This window comes from Uranotaenia lowii, chromosome 1, assembly GCF_029784155.1.
Source record: "Uranotaenia lowii strain MFRU-FL chromosome 1, ASM2978415v1, whole genome shotgun sequence".
NCBI classification, from domain to species: Eukaryota; Metazoa; Arthropoda; class Insecta; order Diptera; family Culicidae; genus Uranotaenia; species Uranotaenia lowii.
Genome location: NC_073691.1, coordinates 197,250,037 through 197,264,861, shown reverse-complemented (window position 1 = coordinate 197,264,861; position 14,825 = coordinate 197,250,037). Strand labels below are relative to the sequence as shown.

Genomic DNA, 14,825 nt, shown 5'->3' with positions numbered 1-14,825 from the left:
CTTTTTCTAGACTCGCGCCTGTCACAGCACACGCGCGGAATTTAACGCAGCTATTCAGATGATTCCCGACGAAGATGTCATCCTGGCCTACCCGGCGTCGAGAGCCACTCTACCCGTAGGTATTTCCCGATCATGTTATAACCCTCTACCAACTTTTTCCATTGAAAAGAATGTAAAGTCTTATCCCCGCAGCTTCGATCGTTGGGAACCACACTACTCAGATATTAGATACCCGGAAGTGAAGCATCCTTCGCACGAACGAAGCGTAACCACGGCATTCGCTACGCCAAAGATGTTGCCTTACCTTTGTAACTTCAAACCGTGGGGTCGGACGCACTCTAAACAACAGCCCCCAGTCGATGTAGTCAGTCTACTCCGTACGTTGTCCGACTTTCTTGTATCCTTTTTTATTTTTTTTGCTGGCAACCTTAAGATTATTGGTCCGCGACATTTTCTGCTCCTACACTGACCCGAGAGGCTCGCCCGACATCGACAATTTCTCTACCCGTAGGTATCCCCCGAAAGTGGTTTACCCCCTTCCTATGAGGTTCACTACGAGAAAGGCACTACTAAGATACTCCCTGGTGGTGGGATACTCGTTACGCCTACGCCATAAAGTCCACCTGGGGCCTTTGGCTATAATTTCCACCTTTACCTGTGATGGGAGACCAAGTCCGCGCTTATGCGCTCATCGGCTTACTGGGTTCAAGTCAAAACTCCAGCATATACACCCTGCCACTGGTTACGTTTCAAGACTACGGACCCCTCCTCTAAACGACTTGAGGTCCGGCCTTTACTCATAACTCGAGGCTCGCTTGGTTACCACCACGACTATCGTGGGTTCCACCTCTGTTCGAGATCACTGCCAGCAATTCAATGACCTCTCCTCTAACGACTTAAGGTCTTGGTTTGGCTCGAAGCTCTCTCCTCTTTGCCCGTGTGCCGGCTTTTTCTGAACACGCGCCTGTCACAGCACACGTCCAGGGCTTTACGAAACTACTCGGATGATTCCCGGCAAACACGTTATCCTAGACCGACACGCCGACGACGTGAAGTCACTCTTTCCGCGAGTATTCCGTGGCCTGTATAAAAGCCAAGTCTTATCCCCGCAGTTTCCGTCGTAGGTAGCGTGTTCTACACGGATACTGGGCGGCGACTAGGGCTACTTAAGGTATTCTGTTTTTCGTTGCGGTCGCAGTCCGCAGTAAAAGTAAGAAGACCCCTAGAGGTGGAGTTTTAAATGCTGTTATGTCCAATCTCCTTGCACTGCTAATTCCCGTCATTACAATTTTCGAAATTATTGAAGATGTCCTCCTTTCCCGGCTTCCCTCTATCTTAAAAAATTAACATGATTTACATATGTGTATGCTTATGCTTATGCTTATGCTTATGATACATACACAGCCAGATCTTGTCAGCATCCCGGTGAGTAGTAAAAGTACATTTACTACTAATCTTAACTTGGCCGGGCCCACTATGCAGTATTGGACGCACGGACAACAGGAACACAGGGAGGAAGAAACGTGGACAACAGTACCATACAATACCATTGCTACAACTTAATCGGTTGTCCTTTGAAAAACTTGTACGCCCATCGATCCTGTTTATTAATTCGCAAGCTGATAACAACTGGATCTCCGTCAACGCTTACCAGGAAGCTATTACCATCAAGAGGGCAACGGTTGCAAAACCTCATCATCCCATCGAACTACACGGCAACGTATTCAAACTCATTTTTCGTTCGAGGTGTGATACACTGAAATTCGATACCTTCAAATTTAAAACAACTTATTCACGAAGCAATTTTTAAGAGGGGCTGCCTAGAGTTTTGGAACCAAAATTAATTGAATTTGTATTCAGAAATTTTTTTATAATTTGATAGATAATTTATATTGTAAAATAATGTACACCAGAATACCCCGATAGTGGCAAATTAAAAAGGTAAACCTTTATGCCACGAGACAAATAAACAAACAAACAAACAAACAAACAACTAAGATTCTAACGTTGGGAGCACTTATGCTAAACTTCATGTGCTCCTTGATGGTGGTCCTAGGAATTCGTCCTTCTGGGGATGGAAATGATGTTTTTGTGCATAGAAATCCAAACCCTACCACTACCATTTCTGGTCTTTGACCTTGGATATAGCGCCTTTGCTCGCTCTTGAAAAGAAATATTAGAAGAACAAAAAAACATGATTCATATCAAAACAGGCCCAATAATTTTACAGCATCGTAAACACGAACAAACATTTAACAACATGATGTATTGTGAAGATTGTGTCACAAGAAAAATATGCCCTGTGCCCCACTGTGCAAAGATACCAACATGTGTCAATAGTTCAGAATGAGAAAAAAATAAACCCAGCCCCGGCCTCTCAATGGTAAATTAGGATACATATAGGTAAAAATACTTTGCTTTTATGTCGTTTCAATATACTTCCCACGGCAAATCTCAGGAAATATAATCGAAGCAATCCAAGTTTAAAAATCACCAGGGTTTGTGGCCAACTTGACATCAGCATTTAGCACAGTGGAAACAGTAAACATGTTCTTTCCTCTTCCGCACTCTGTTTCTGTTACCTAAACTAATCTAGTCAATATTTCTTCCTTTTTCCATTTCTTGGCATTCCGCTAGCTCTAAGATAACTAGCACACCATAATTTTCCTTCCCTTCTCAATTCCACACAGCGCTTTTTAGTGGTTTGTACTACTACATCGCGCAACCAAGCCAAACAAAAATCGCCAATTTAGCTTTTTCCTGCGCTTACAGGTTATCTTCTCACATTTTCCATTTCATATAATAACACTTATTTTGAAACTTCTTCACTTTTATAACACATCCTAACCGAGTTCGGCACTTCATGCGCCCGTTCAAAAAATCAACAGGATAAAGTGTGTGCTTCAGCTTGAACTGAAACCAAATAAAGAACAAGTGAAAATCCAAGGAGTGATGAACAGCTTTTCGGTCCAATGAATTGCAGCGGTCATTTTTCTCACACCCCGTCTCAAATTTTTCTTTTTTATTAATTATTATAAGCGATAACTTTTTACCTAAATTTCACTGCCAGCGGGAAGCACTTTGTTTGATTCGTGGTACCTCGAAAACACTGCATAAAACACATATTTTCTTTCCTGTGTTAACACAGCAGCAGCCGAGAATAGAAACTGGGGGTGTATATATCGTTAATGTATCGATGATTTTGAATTCTACTCTCCTATTTCGTTACTTCACACACCACTCCTTTTCTCTGGAGACTCCATTTTTACACATTACAAATTAATGCAACGAAACATTTCGCCATATTTTCTTTTTGAAAGGTATTGCCAACGAAAATATCGAACGCGACGACCGAAAAAAAACACGACCTTTTCCGAGCAAGGTTTGCTTCGATCTCAACATGATTTACATATGTGTATCTTAATTGCGAAACTAATTTTAGTAGGGAAAATTAAACAATTTTAATTGAGACTTTATGTATTTTTTTTTTCAAATAGAAAATGGATAATTAACCTGAACTATAAAGCTATTGTTTTAAATTATTCTAACGAATTTTCGCACTGGCCATCAATGATTCTCCGATCGCGGTTCCAATGACACCCGGCAGCCATTCTCGATACGTTGAAGTGCTCCGCCACTGGTCACAAGGTCCTCCATTCGTAGGGATGTCCGGAAGCGAAATGTCCGAACCAAATGGGCCACAGCAATCACCAGCAACAGCATAGCGTAGTGGGTACCGATACAGTTTCGTGAGCCCCCACCGAAAGGAAGAAACGAATACGGCGGTCTCTGGGCAGTTTTTTCCAGTCCGAAGTTATCGGGATCAAGGCTGTTCGCCTGGGGTCCCCAAACACTTGGATCACGATGCAGCTTTCCCGTTGAAATAAGCACCTGAGTTCCCTCCGGTAAAGTTGTGCGGTCTAGAATGTAAGATGCTTATTAAGCAATCATGTTCAAGACTTACGAATACGTTTAAAAACCGTCTAGTTGGAAGTCAGTTGATACGCTTCGACCGAAAACAGGGAATACGGGGAATAACCGAAGCGTTTCTTTAATGGTCATACGCAGATAGAGGAGTCGATGGCAAACTTCTTGGCTGAGGGCGTCTGTTTCATTCGGAAAAATTGCAGTTACTTCTCGAAAGACTCGTTCCTGAACGAGTGGGTGAATGGCAAGCATCTGCAATACATTGGAAAGGGTAGCGCTGATACTGTCGAAGGAAGTGTAGATGATTTCCTCCAAATGGTCCAGCAGATCCTCTTCGTCCATAGCTAGGGAGCGATCTTTCAACATATCTATTAGCATGTCCAAATACAGCATTGGTCGAATGTGTCTCTCATTCGACGGGGTTAGTTTTCTGTAGGAAGTCTTCTCTTTGGTTAATTTGTGATCCAATGCCGCCGCTGTAGCTCGTCGAATAGCTTTGCGGGTTCTGTTGAGTTTGCCAAAATCTTTCGATCGTGTGTAGATGTAATCGGGGTAGTGATAAATGTTTGACAAACGTTTTACAGCTAAAGGTAAAAACATTTTCGCACTTCTCGTTAATTCAGTTTTATCACGATAACTGTTCAAATCAAATTGTAGTAACGTAGCTGTGAAATAGAGTATTTTCATAGAAGTACTTTGATAAAAAAAAGTCTGCTATCATACCGAATATTGTATCCAATGCCCATTCGGAGATCATGGGTGAAATATCTCTTTCGACAACATCGGCAAAGCGTTTCGAGTTGTTAACGAACAATCGAGCTTTCTGATTGAAATCTTCCACAAAATTATTCACTATTGAGGACGTGAAGGCGAAATTCATAACTTTTCGTCGCTGTTTCCACTTGCATTCTACGATGAACATGGTTCTTACACTTCGGAAAATGTGAGGCAAGCTTCAAAAACTTACTGTCAGCAGTGACCAGTCCATCGGGCAGTCCCAAGAACCGATAGAAGACCGACTTCCTTAGACAATCGTTGAAATTCAGCACAGCCTGGCAGTGTTCCGGTGCAGAAATGACGACGACCGGATGCGGTCCCATCCAACAGCCCATGGGAGCACGGTATCGGTCCAGGAGAATCCGAAGTGTTTTGCCAGTTCCGATGAAGTGATAGCAGCATCCGATCAGAGGCAGATTTATCGGTCCATCCAGCTTAGCAAAACAGGCGTAAAAATGACGACGTATCCAACGCAGGTACAGTGCGTGGACTGCAAATGGGGTCAAAAGCAGCGTTATCAGTGGTAGCAACATTTTCAAGAGCACCTCGTCGACAGACTACAGGGAAAGTTAATTCATTCAGCTCGTGGCCGCGTTCGAGCCATCCCTGGTTTGCATTCGAATAATAAACATTTGCATCGATTAAGTATTATTACCTTGCAAAGTTTATTGCATGTCTAGCGAAAAGTTCCCATTCACATTCCAGATGTAAAAGTGGCTCTACGAATTATTTTTTTAAAGAAAATTTAAAAACTATCACACATAATGTGCGTGAATCTAGAACAAAAATTTATCGTTTCCGAATTGTGACTCAGTAATTTAAAGCTTGATAGTTGACCTTCGCATCGTTAAACTTAAAACCCCGTTTAAAACACTTGACAGTCGGTTGAAGCCTTTCTTACAAGCATGAAATAATAAACAAATGATACCTTGGGACTCCCAAATCCTGATTCATTAAGAATTTATTGAAGAATTTTCATTTTATATTTTTTTGTCATTTTAATCATTTTTGTCATTTTTTGTCATTGTTGTCATTTTTGTCATTTTTGTCATTTTTGTCATTTTTGTAATTTTTGTAATTTTTGTCATTTTTGTCATTTTTGTAATTTTTGTAATTTTTGTCATTTTTGTATCTTTTGTAATTTTTGAAACTTTTGTAACTTTTGTAATTTTTGGAATTTTAGTAATTTTTTAATTTTTGTAATTTTTGTAATTTTTGTAATTTTCGTAATTTTTGAAATTTTTGTAATTTTTGTAATTTTTGTCATTTTTGTAATTTTTGTAAATTTTGTCATTTTTGTAATTTTTGTAATTTTTGTAATTTGTGTAATTTTTGTAATTTTTGTAATTTTAGTAATTTTTTGTAATTTTTGTAATTTTAGTAATTTTTGTAATTTTTGTAATTTTTGTAATTTTTGTAATTTTTGTAATTTTTGTAATTTTTGTAATTTTTGTAATTTTTGTAATTTTTGTAATTTTTGTAATTTTTGTAATTTTTGTAATTTTTGTAATTTTTGTAATTTTTGTAATTTTTGTAATTTTTGTAATTTTTGTAATTTTTGTAATTTTTGTAATTTTTGTAATTTTTGTAATTTTTGTAACTTTTGTAATTTTTGTAATTTTTGTAATTTTTGTAATTTTTGTAATTTTTGTAATTTTTGTAATTTTTGTAATTTTTGTAATTTTTGTAATTTTTGTAATTTTTGTAATTTTTGTAATTTTTGTAATATTTGTAATTTTTGTAATTTTTGTAATTTTTGTGATTTTTGTAATTTTTGTAATTTTTGTCATTTTTGTAATTATTATAATTTTTGTAATTTTTGTAATTTTTTTTCATTTTTGTCATTTTTTAATTTTTGTAATTTTTGTAATTTTTGTCATTTTTGTCATTTTTGTCATTTTTGTCATTTTTGTCATTTTTGTCATTTTTGTCATTTTTGTCATTTTTGTCATTTTTGTCATTTTTGTCATTTTTGTCATTTTTGTCATTTTTGTCATTTTTGTCATTTTTGTCATTTTTGTCATTTTTGTCATTTTTGTCATTTTTGTCATTTTTGTCATTTTTGTCATTTTTGTCATTTTTGTCATTTTTGTCATTTTTGTCATTTTTGTCATTTTTGTCATTTTTGTCATTTTTGTCATTTTTGTCATTTTTGTCATTTTTGTCATTTTTGTCATTTTTGTCATTTTTGTCATTTTTGTCATTTTTGTCATTTTTGTCATTTTTGTCATTTTTGTCATTTTTGTCATTTTTGTCATTTTTGTCATTTTTGTCATTTTTGTCATTTTTGTCATTTTTGTCATTTTTGTCATTTTTGTCATTTTTGTCATTTTTGTCATTTTTGTCATTTTTGTCATTTTTGTCATTTTTGTCATTTTTGTCATTTTTGTCATTTTTGTCATTTTTGTCATTTTTGTCATTTTTGTCATTTTTGTCATTTTTGTCATTTTTGTCATTTTTGTCATTTTTGTCATTTTTGTCATTTTTGTCATTTTTGTCATTTTTGTCATTTTTGTCATTTTTGTCATTTTTGTCATTTTTGTCATTTTTGTCATTTTTGTCATTTTTGTCATTTTTGTCATTTTTGTCATTTTTGTCATTTTTGTCATTTTTGTCATTTTTGTCATTTTTGTCATTTTTGTCATTTTTGTCATTTTTGTCATTTTTGTCATTTTTGTCATTTTTGTCATTTTTGTCATTTTTGTCATTTTTGTCATTTTTGTCATTTTTGTCATTTTTGTCATTTTTGTCATTTTTGTCATTTTTGTCATTTTTGTCATTTTTGTCATTTTTGTCATTTTTGTCATTTTTGTCATTTTTGTCATTTTTGTCATTTTTGTCATTTTTGTCATTTTTGTCATTTTTGTCATTTTTGTCATTTTTGTCATTTTTGTCATTTTTGTCATTTTTGTCATTTTTGTCATTTTTTGTCATTTTTGTCATTTTTGTCATTTTTGTCATTTTTGTCATTTTTGTCATTTTTGTCATTTTTGTCATTTTTGTCATTTTTGTCATTTTTGTCATTTTTGTCATTTTTGTCATTTTTGTCATTTTTGTCATTTTTGTCATTTTTGTCATTTTTGTCATTTTTGTCATTTTTGTCATTTTTTTCATTTATGTCATTTTTGTCATTTTTTTTTTTATTTGTGGTCATTTTTGTCATTTTTGTCATTTTTGGTCAGTTTTGGTCATTTTTGGTCAGTTTTGGTGCCATTTTCCCAAAAGTAAGTAACTCTACAAGATCACCCAGATTCAGAAACGGACCTATCATTTTTGTCATTTTTGTCATTTTTGTCATTTTTGTCATTTTTGTCATTTTTGTCATTTTTGTCATTTTTGTCATTTTTGTCATTTTTGTCATTTTTGTCATTTTTGTCATTATTGTCATTTTTGTCATTTTTGTCATTTTTGTCATTTTTGTCATTTTTGTCATTTTTGTCATTTTTGTCATTTTTGTCATTTTTGTCATTTTTGTCATTTTTGTCATTTTTGTCATTTTTGTCATTTTTGTCATTTTTGTCATTTTTGTCATTTTTGTCATTTTTGTCATTTTTGTCATTTTTGTCATTTTTGTCATTTTTGTCATTTTTGTCATTTTTGTCATTTTTGTCATTTTTGTCATTTTTGTCATTTTTGTCATTTTTGTCATTTTTGTCATTTTTGTCATTTTTGTCATTTTTGTCATTTTTGTCATTTTTGTCATTTTTGTCATTTTTGTCATTTTTGTCATTTTTGTCATTTTTGTCATTTTTGTCATTTTTGTCATTTTTGTCATTTTTGTCATTTTTGTCATTTTTGTCATTTTTGTCATTTTTGTCATTTTTGTCATTTTTGTCATTTTTGTCATTTTTGTCATTTTTGTCATTTTTGTCATTTTTGTCATTTTTGTCATTTTTGTCATTTTTGTCATTTTTGTCATTTTTGTCATTTTTGTCATTTTTGTCATTTTTGTCATTTTTGTCATTTTTGTCATTTTTGTCATTTTTGTCATTTTTGTCATTTTTGTCATTTTTGTCATTTTTGTCATTTTTGTCATTTTTGTCATTTTTGTCATTTTTGTCATTTTTGTCATTTTTGTCATTTTTGTCATTTTTGTCATTTTTGTCATTTTTGTCATTTTTGTCATTTTTGTCATTTTTGTCATTTTTGTCATTTTTGTCATTTTTGTCATTTTTGTCATTTTTGTCATTTTTGTCATTTTTGTCATTTTTGTCATTTTTGTCATTTTTGTCATTTTTGTCATTTTTGTCATTTTTGTCATTTTTGTCATTTTTGTCATTTTTGTCATTTTTGTCATTTTTGTCATTTTTGTCATTTTTGTCATTTTTGTCATTTTTGTCATTTTCGTCATTTTTGTCATTTTTGTCATTTTTGTCATTTTTGTCATTTTTGTCATTTTTGTCATTTTTGTCATTTTTGTCATTTTTGTCATTTTTGTCATTTTTGTCATTTTTGTCATTTTTGTCATTTTTGTCATTTTTGTCATTTTTGTCATTTTTGTCATTTTTGTCATTTTTGTCATTTTTGTCATTTTTGTCATTTTTGTCATTTTTGTCATTTTTGTCATTTTTGTCATTTTTGTCATTTTTGTCATTTTTGTCATTTTTGTCATTTTTGTCATTTTTGTCATTTTTGTCATTTTTGTCATTTTTGTCATTTTTGTCATTTTTGTCATTTTTGTCATTTTTGTCATTTTTGTCATTTTTGTCATTTTTGTCATTTTTGTCATTTTTGTCATTTTTGTCATTTTTGTCATTTTTGTCATTTTTGTCATTTTTGTCATTTTTGTCATTTTTGTCATTTTTGTCATTTTTGTCATTTTTGTCATTTTTGTCATTTTTGTCATTTTTGTCATTTTTGTCATTTTTGTCATTTTTGTCATTTTTGTCATTTTTGTCATTTTTGTCATTTTTGTCATTTTTGTCATTTTTGTCATTTTTGTCATTTTTGTCATTTTTGTCATTTTTGTCATTTTTGTCATTTTTGTCATTTTTGTCATTTTTGTCATTTTTGTCATTTTTGTCATTTTTGTCATTTTTGTCATTTTTGTCATTTTTGTCATTTTTGTCATTTTTGTCATTTTTGTCATTTTTGTCATTTTTGTCATTTTTGTCATTTTTGTCATTTTTGTCATTTTTGTCATTTTTGTCATTTTTGTCATTTTTGTCATTTTTGTCATTTTTGTCATTTTTGTCATTTTTGTCATTTTTGTCATATTTGTCATTTTTGTCATTTTTGTCATTTTTGTCATTTTTGTCATTTTTGTCATTTTTGTCATTTTTGTCATTTTTGTCATTTTTGTCATTTTTGTCATTTTTGTCATTTTTCTCATTTTTCTCATTTTTGTCATTTTTGTCATTTTTGTCATTTTTGTCATTTTTGTCATCTTTGTCATGTTTGTCATTTTTGTCATTTTTGTCATTTTTGTCATTTTTGTCATTTTTGTCATTTTTGTCATTTTTGTCATTTTTGTCATTTTTGTCATTTTTGTCATTTTTTGTCATTTTTGTCATTTTTGTCATTTTTGTCATTTTTGTCATTTTTGTCATTTTTGTCATTTTTGTCATTTATGTCATTTTTGTCATTTTTGTCATTTTTGTCATTTTTGTCATTTTTGTCATTTTTGTCATTTTTGTCATTTTTGTCATTTTTGTCATTTTTGTCATTTTTGTCATTTTTGTCATTTTTGTCATTTTTGTCATTTTTGTCATTTTTGTCATTTTTGTCATTTTTGTCATTTTTGTCATTTTTGTCATTTTTGTCATTTTTATTATTTTTGTCATTTTTGTCACTTTTGTAACTTTTGTAATTATTATTATTTTTGTCACTTTTGTCATTTTTGTCATTTTTGTCATTTTTGTCATTTTTGTCAGTTTTGTCATTTTTGTCATTTTTGTCATTTTTGTCATTTTTGTCATTTTTGTCATTTTTGTCATTTTTGTCATTTTTGTCATTTTTGTCATTTTTGTCATTTTTGTCATTTTTGTCATTTTTGTCATTTTTGTCATTTTTGTCATTTTTGTCATTTTTGTCATTTTGTCATTTTTGTCATTTTTGTCATTTTTGTCATTTTTGTCATTTTTGTCAGTTTTGTCATTTTTGTCATTTTTGTCATTTTTGTCATTTTTGTCATTTTTGTCATTTTTGTCATTTTTGTCATTTTTGTCATTTTTGTCATTTTTGTCATTTTTGTCATTTTTGTCATTTTTGTCATTTTTGTCATTTTTGTCATTTTTGTCATTTTTGTCATTTTTGTCATTTTTGTCATTTTTGTCATTTTTGTCATTTTTGTCATTTTTGTCATTTTTGTCATTTTTGTCATTTTTGTCATTTTTGTCATTTTTGTCATTTTTGTCATTTTTGTCATTTTTGTCATTTTTGTCATTTTTGTCATTTTTGTCATTTTTGTCATTTTTGTCATTTTTGTCATTTTTGTCATTTTTGTCATTTTTGTCATTTTTGTCATTTTTGTCATTTTTGTCATTTTTGTCATTTTTGTCATTTTTGTCATTTTTGTCATTTTTGTCATTTTTGTCATTTTTGTCATTTTTGTCATTTTTGTCATTTTTGTCATTTTTGTCATTTTTGTCATTTTTGTCATTTTTGTCATTTTTGTCATTTTTGTCATTTTTGTCATTTTTGTCATTTTTGTCATTTTTGTCATTTTTGTCATTTTTGTCATTTTTGTCATTTTTGTCATTTTTGTCATTTTTGTCATTTTTGTCATTTTTGTCATTTTTGTCATTTTTGTCATTTTTGTCATTTTTGTCATTTTTGTCATTTTTGTCATTTTTGTCATTTTTGTCATTTTTGTCATTTTTGTCATTTTTGTCATTTTTGTCATTTTTGTCATTTTTGTCATTTTTGTCATTTTTGTCATTTTTGTCATTTTTGTCATTTTTGTCATTTTTGTCAATTTTGTCATTTTTGTCATTTTTGTCATTTTTGTCATTTTTGTCATTTTTGTCATTTTTGTCATTTTTGTCATTTTTGTCATTTTTGTCATTTTTGTCATTTTTGTCATTTTTGTCATTTTTGTCATTTTTGTCATTTTTGTCATTTTTGTCATTTTTGTCATTTTTGTCATTTTTGTCATTTTTGTCATTTTTGTCATTTTTGTCATTTTTGTCATTTTTGTCATTTTTGTCATTTTTGTCATTTTTGTCATTTTTGTCATTTTTGTCATTTTTGTCATTTTTGTCATTTTTGTCATTTTTGTCATTTTTGTCATTTTTGTCATTTTTGTCATTTTTGTCATTTTTGTCATTTTTGTCATTTTTGTCATTTTTGTCATTTTTGTCATTTTTGTCATTTTTGTCATTTTTGTCATTTTTGTCATTTTTGTCATTTTTGTCATTTTTGTCATTTTTGTCATTTTTGTCATTTTTGTCATTTTTGTCATTTTTGTCATTTTTGTCATTTTTGTCATTTTTGTCATTTTTGTCATTTTTGTCATTTTTGTCATTTTTGTCATTTTTGTCATTTTTGTCATTTTTGTCATTTTTGTCATTTTTGTCATTTTTGTTATTTTTGTCATTTGGCCATTTTTTTGCCAAATTATTGGCAATTGTTCTGCCAATTTCTCAAAAGTGAGTAACTCTAGAAGATTACCCAGATTCGGAAACGGATCTAGCAGCGTGTAAAATCGGATTAATTGATGCGTCTGAGTGTGTAGGATCGAATCGTCACATGAGTGCTGAAATATTGGATTGATGAAAGCAGAAAGTTGATGTTGAGAAAGTACGGAAGAATTAAGATAGTTTTGCAAGGAAATTGCCGATATTGTTGTTGATGAAGTGGAAGAGATCTGTTTAGGAACATTTTGGCAATCGGTGAGAAAAATTTCAAGAAATAAATTGAGTTTGTTGACAAATACTTAACACTCATAACTTACAGTAGAATAGGGTTACCAGAAGTCGAAAAATCAAGATACTCAAAGTTTTTAAGAGTTTATAATAAATGTACATACTTACCCTAATTTGTGGAAATAGTTTTTAAAAACAATTAAGGTTAATTAGAAATTTTGTAATACAGGATTCGGGAAAATTTGTAATATAGGATCCACACTAATACACACAAATACACAGACATCGTCAGAACTCGTCCAACTGATTCGGGGTATGTCTAAGACCCATAATTAATGGTTTCCCAGTTAGTACCGATAACTATACATTTCTGTAAGAAAGGCAAAAGGCGACGGCTAGCAACACTGAAGACCAATTCCTTCACCACAGGGTCTTTGCCTAAGCTCGTTCATCAAAACAAGTGCGATGTGGAAGTCTTCGGTTGAGTTCTTTGCACTTGGCGAATGGTCATTTTTGTCATTTTTGTCATTTTTTTCATTTTTGTCATTTTTGTCATTTTTGTTATTTTTGTCATTTTTGTCATTTTTGTCATTTTTGTCATTTTTGTCATTTTTGTCATTTTTGTCATTTTTGTCATTTTTGTCATTTTTGTCATTTTTGTCTTTTTTGTCATTTTTGTCATTTTTGTCATTTTTGTCATTTTTGTCATTTTTGTCATTTTTGTCATTTTTGTCATTTTTGTCATTTTTGTCATTTTTGTCATTTTTGTCATTTTTGTCATTTTTGTCATTTTCGTCATTTTTGTCATTTTTGTCATTTTTGTCATTTTTGTCATTTTTGTCATTTTTGTCATTTTTGTCAATTTTGTCATTTTTGTCATTTTTGTCATTTTTGTCATTTTTGTCATTTTTGTCATTTTTGTCATTTTTGTCATTTTTGTCATTTTTGTCATTTTTGTCATTTTTGTCATTTTTGTCATTTTTGTCATTTTTGTCATTTTTGTCATTTTTGTCATTTTTGTCATTTTTGTCATTTTTGTCATTTTTGTCATTTTTGTCATTTTTGTCATTTTTGTCATTTTTGTCATTTTTGTCATTTTTGTCATTTTTGTCATTTTTGTCATTTTTGTCATTTTTGTCATTTTTGTCATTTTTGTCATTTTTGTCATTTTTGTCATTTTTGTCATTTTTGTCATTTTTGTCATTTTTGTCATTTTTGTCATTTTTGTCATTTTTGTCATTTTTGTCATTTTTGTCATTTTTGTCATTTTTGTCATTTTTGTCATTTTTGTCATTTTTGTCATTTTTGTCATTTTTGTCATTTTTGTCATTTTTGTCATTTTTGTCATTTTTGTCATTTTTGTCATTTTTGTCATTTTTGTCATTTTTGTCATTTTTGTCATTTTTGTCATTTTTGTCATTTTTGTCATTTTTGTCATTTTTGTTATTTTTGTCATTTGGCCATTTTTTTGCCAAATTATTGGCAATTGTTCTGCCAATTTCTCAAAAGTGAGTAACTCTAGAAGATTACCCAGATTCGGAAACGGATCTAGCAGCGTGTAAAATCGGATTAATTGATGCGTCTGAGTGTGTAGGATCGAATCGTCACATGAGTGCTGAAATATTGGATTGATGAAAGCAGAAAGTTGATGTTGAGAAAGTACGGAAGAATTAAGATAGTTTTGCAAGGAAATTGCCGATATTGTTGTTGATGAAGTGGAAGAGATCTGTTTAGGAACATTTTGGCAATCGGTGAGAAAAATTTCAAGAAATAAATTGAGTTTGTTGACAAATACTTAACACTCATAACTTACAGTAGAATAGGGTTACCAGAAGTCGAAAAATCAAGATACTCAAAGTTTTTAAGAGTTTATAATAAATGTACATACTTACCCTAATTTGTGGAAATAGTTTTTAAAAACAATTAAGGTTAATTAGAAATTTTGTAATACAGGATTCGGGAAAATTTGTAATATAGGATCCACACTAATACACACAAATACACAGACATCGTCAGAACTCGTCCAACTGATTCGGGGTATGTCTAAGACCCATAATTAATGGTTTCCCAGTTAGTACCGATAACTATACCTTTCTGTAAGAAAGGCAAAAGGCGACGGCTAGCAACACTGAAGACCAATTCCTTCACCACAGGGTCTTTGCCTAAGCTCGTTCATCAAAACAAGTGCGATGTGGAAGTCTTCGGTTGAGTTCTTTGCACTTGGCGAATGGTCGAATGCTTTCGGTTTAGCTCGCGCACACACACTGCTACTTTCTGTTGGCACCTGTTCGGACATCCTAAAAATATGACACCTTA

General features: G+C 31.1%; 1 protein-coding gene across 2 annotated transcripts; it reads right to left on the bottom strand.

Moving 5' to 3' along the window:
- Positions 1-3,518: 3,518 nt before the first annotated feature.
- LOC129739578 (probable cytochrome P450 313a4) lies at positions 3,519-12,770 on the bottom strand. Of its 2 annotated transcripts, XM_055731054.1 has the most exons (5): positions 12,678-12,770; positions 4,895-5,194; positions 4,651-4,836; positions 3,981-4,592; positions 3,519-3,920 (listed from the first exon to the last, which is right to left on the bottom strand). In XM_055731054.1, exons 2-5 carry the CDS (start codon positions 5,037-5,039, stop codon positions 3,568-3,570), a joined length of 1,296 nt encoding a protein of 431 aa, XP_055587029.1. In that variant the 5' UTR covers positions 5,040-5,194; positions 12,678-12,770; the 3' UTR covers positions 3,519-3,567. The 2 variants fall into 2 exon arrangements, with proteins under 2 accessions (XP_055587029.1, XP_055587028.1); XM_055731053.1 differs by lacking the exon at positions 12,678-12,770 and having other exon boundaries at positions 4,895-5,250.
- Between the last annotated feature and the right edge of the window lie 2,055 nt (positions 12,771-14,825).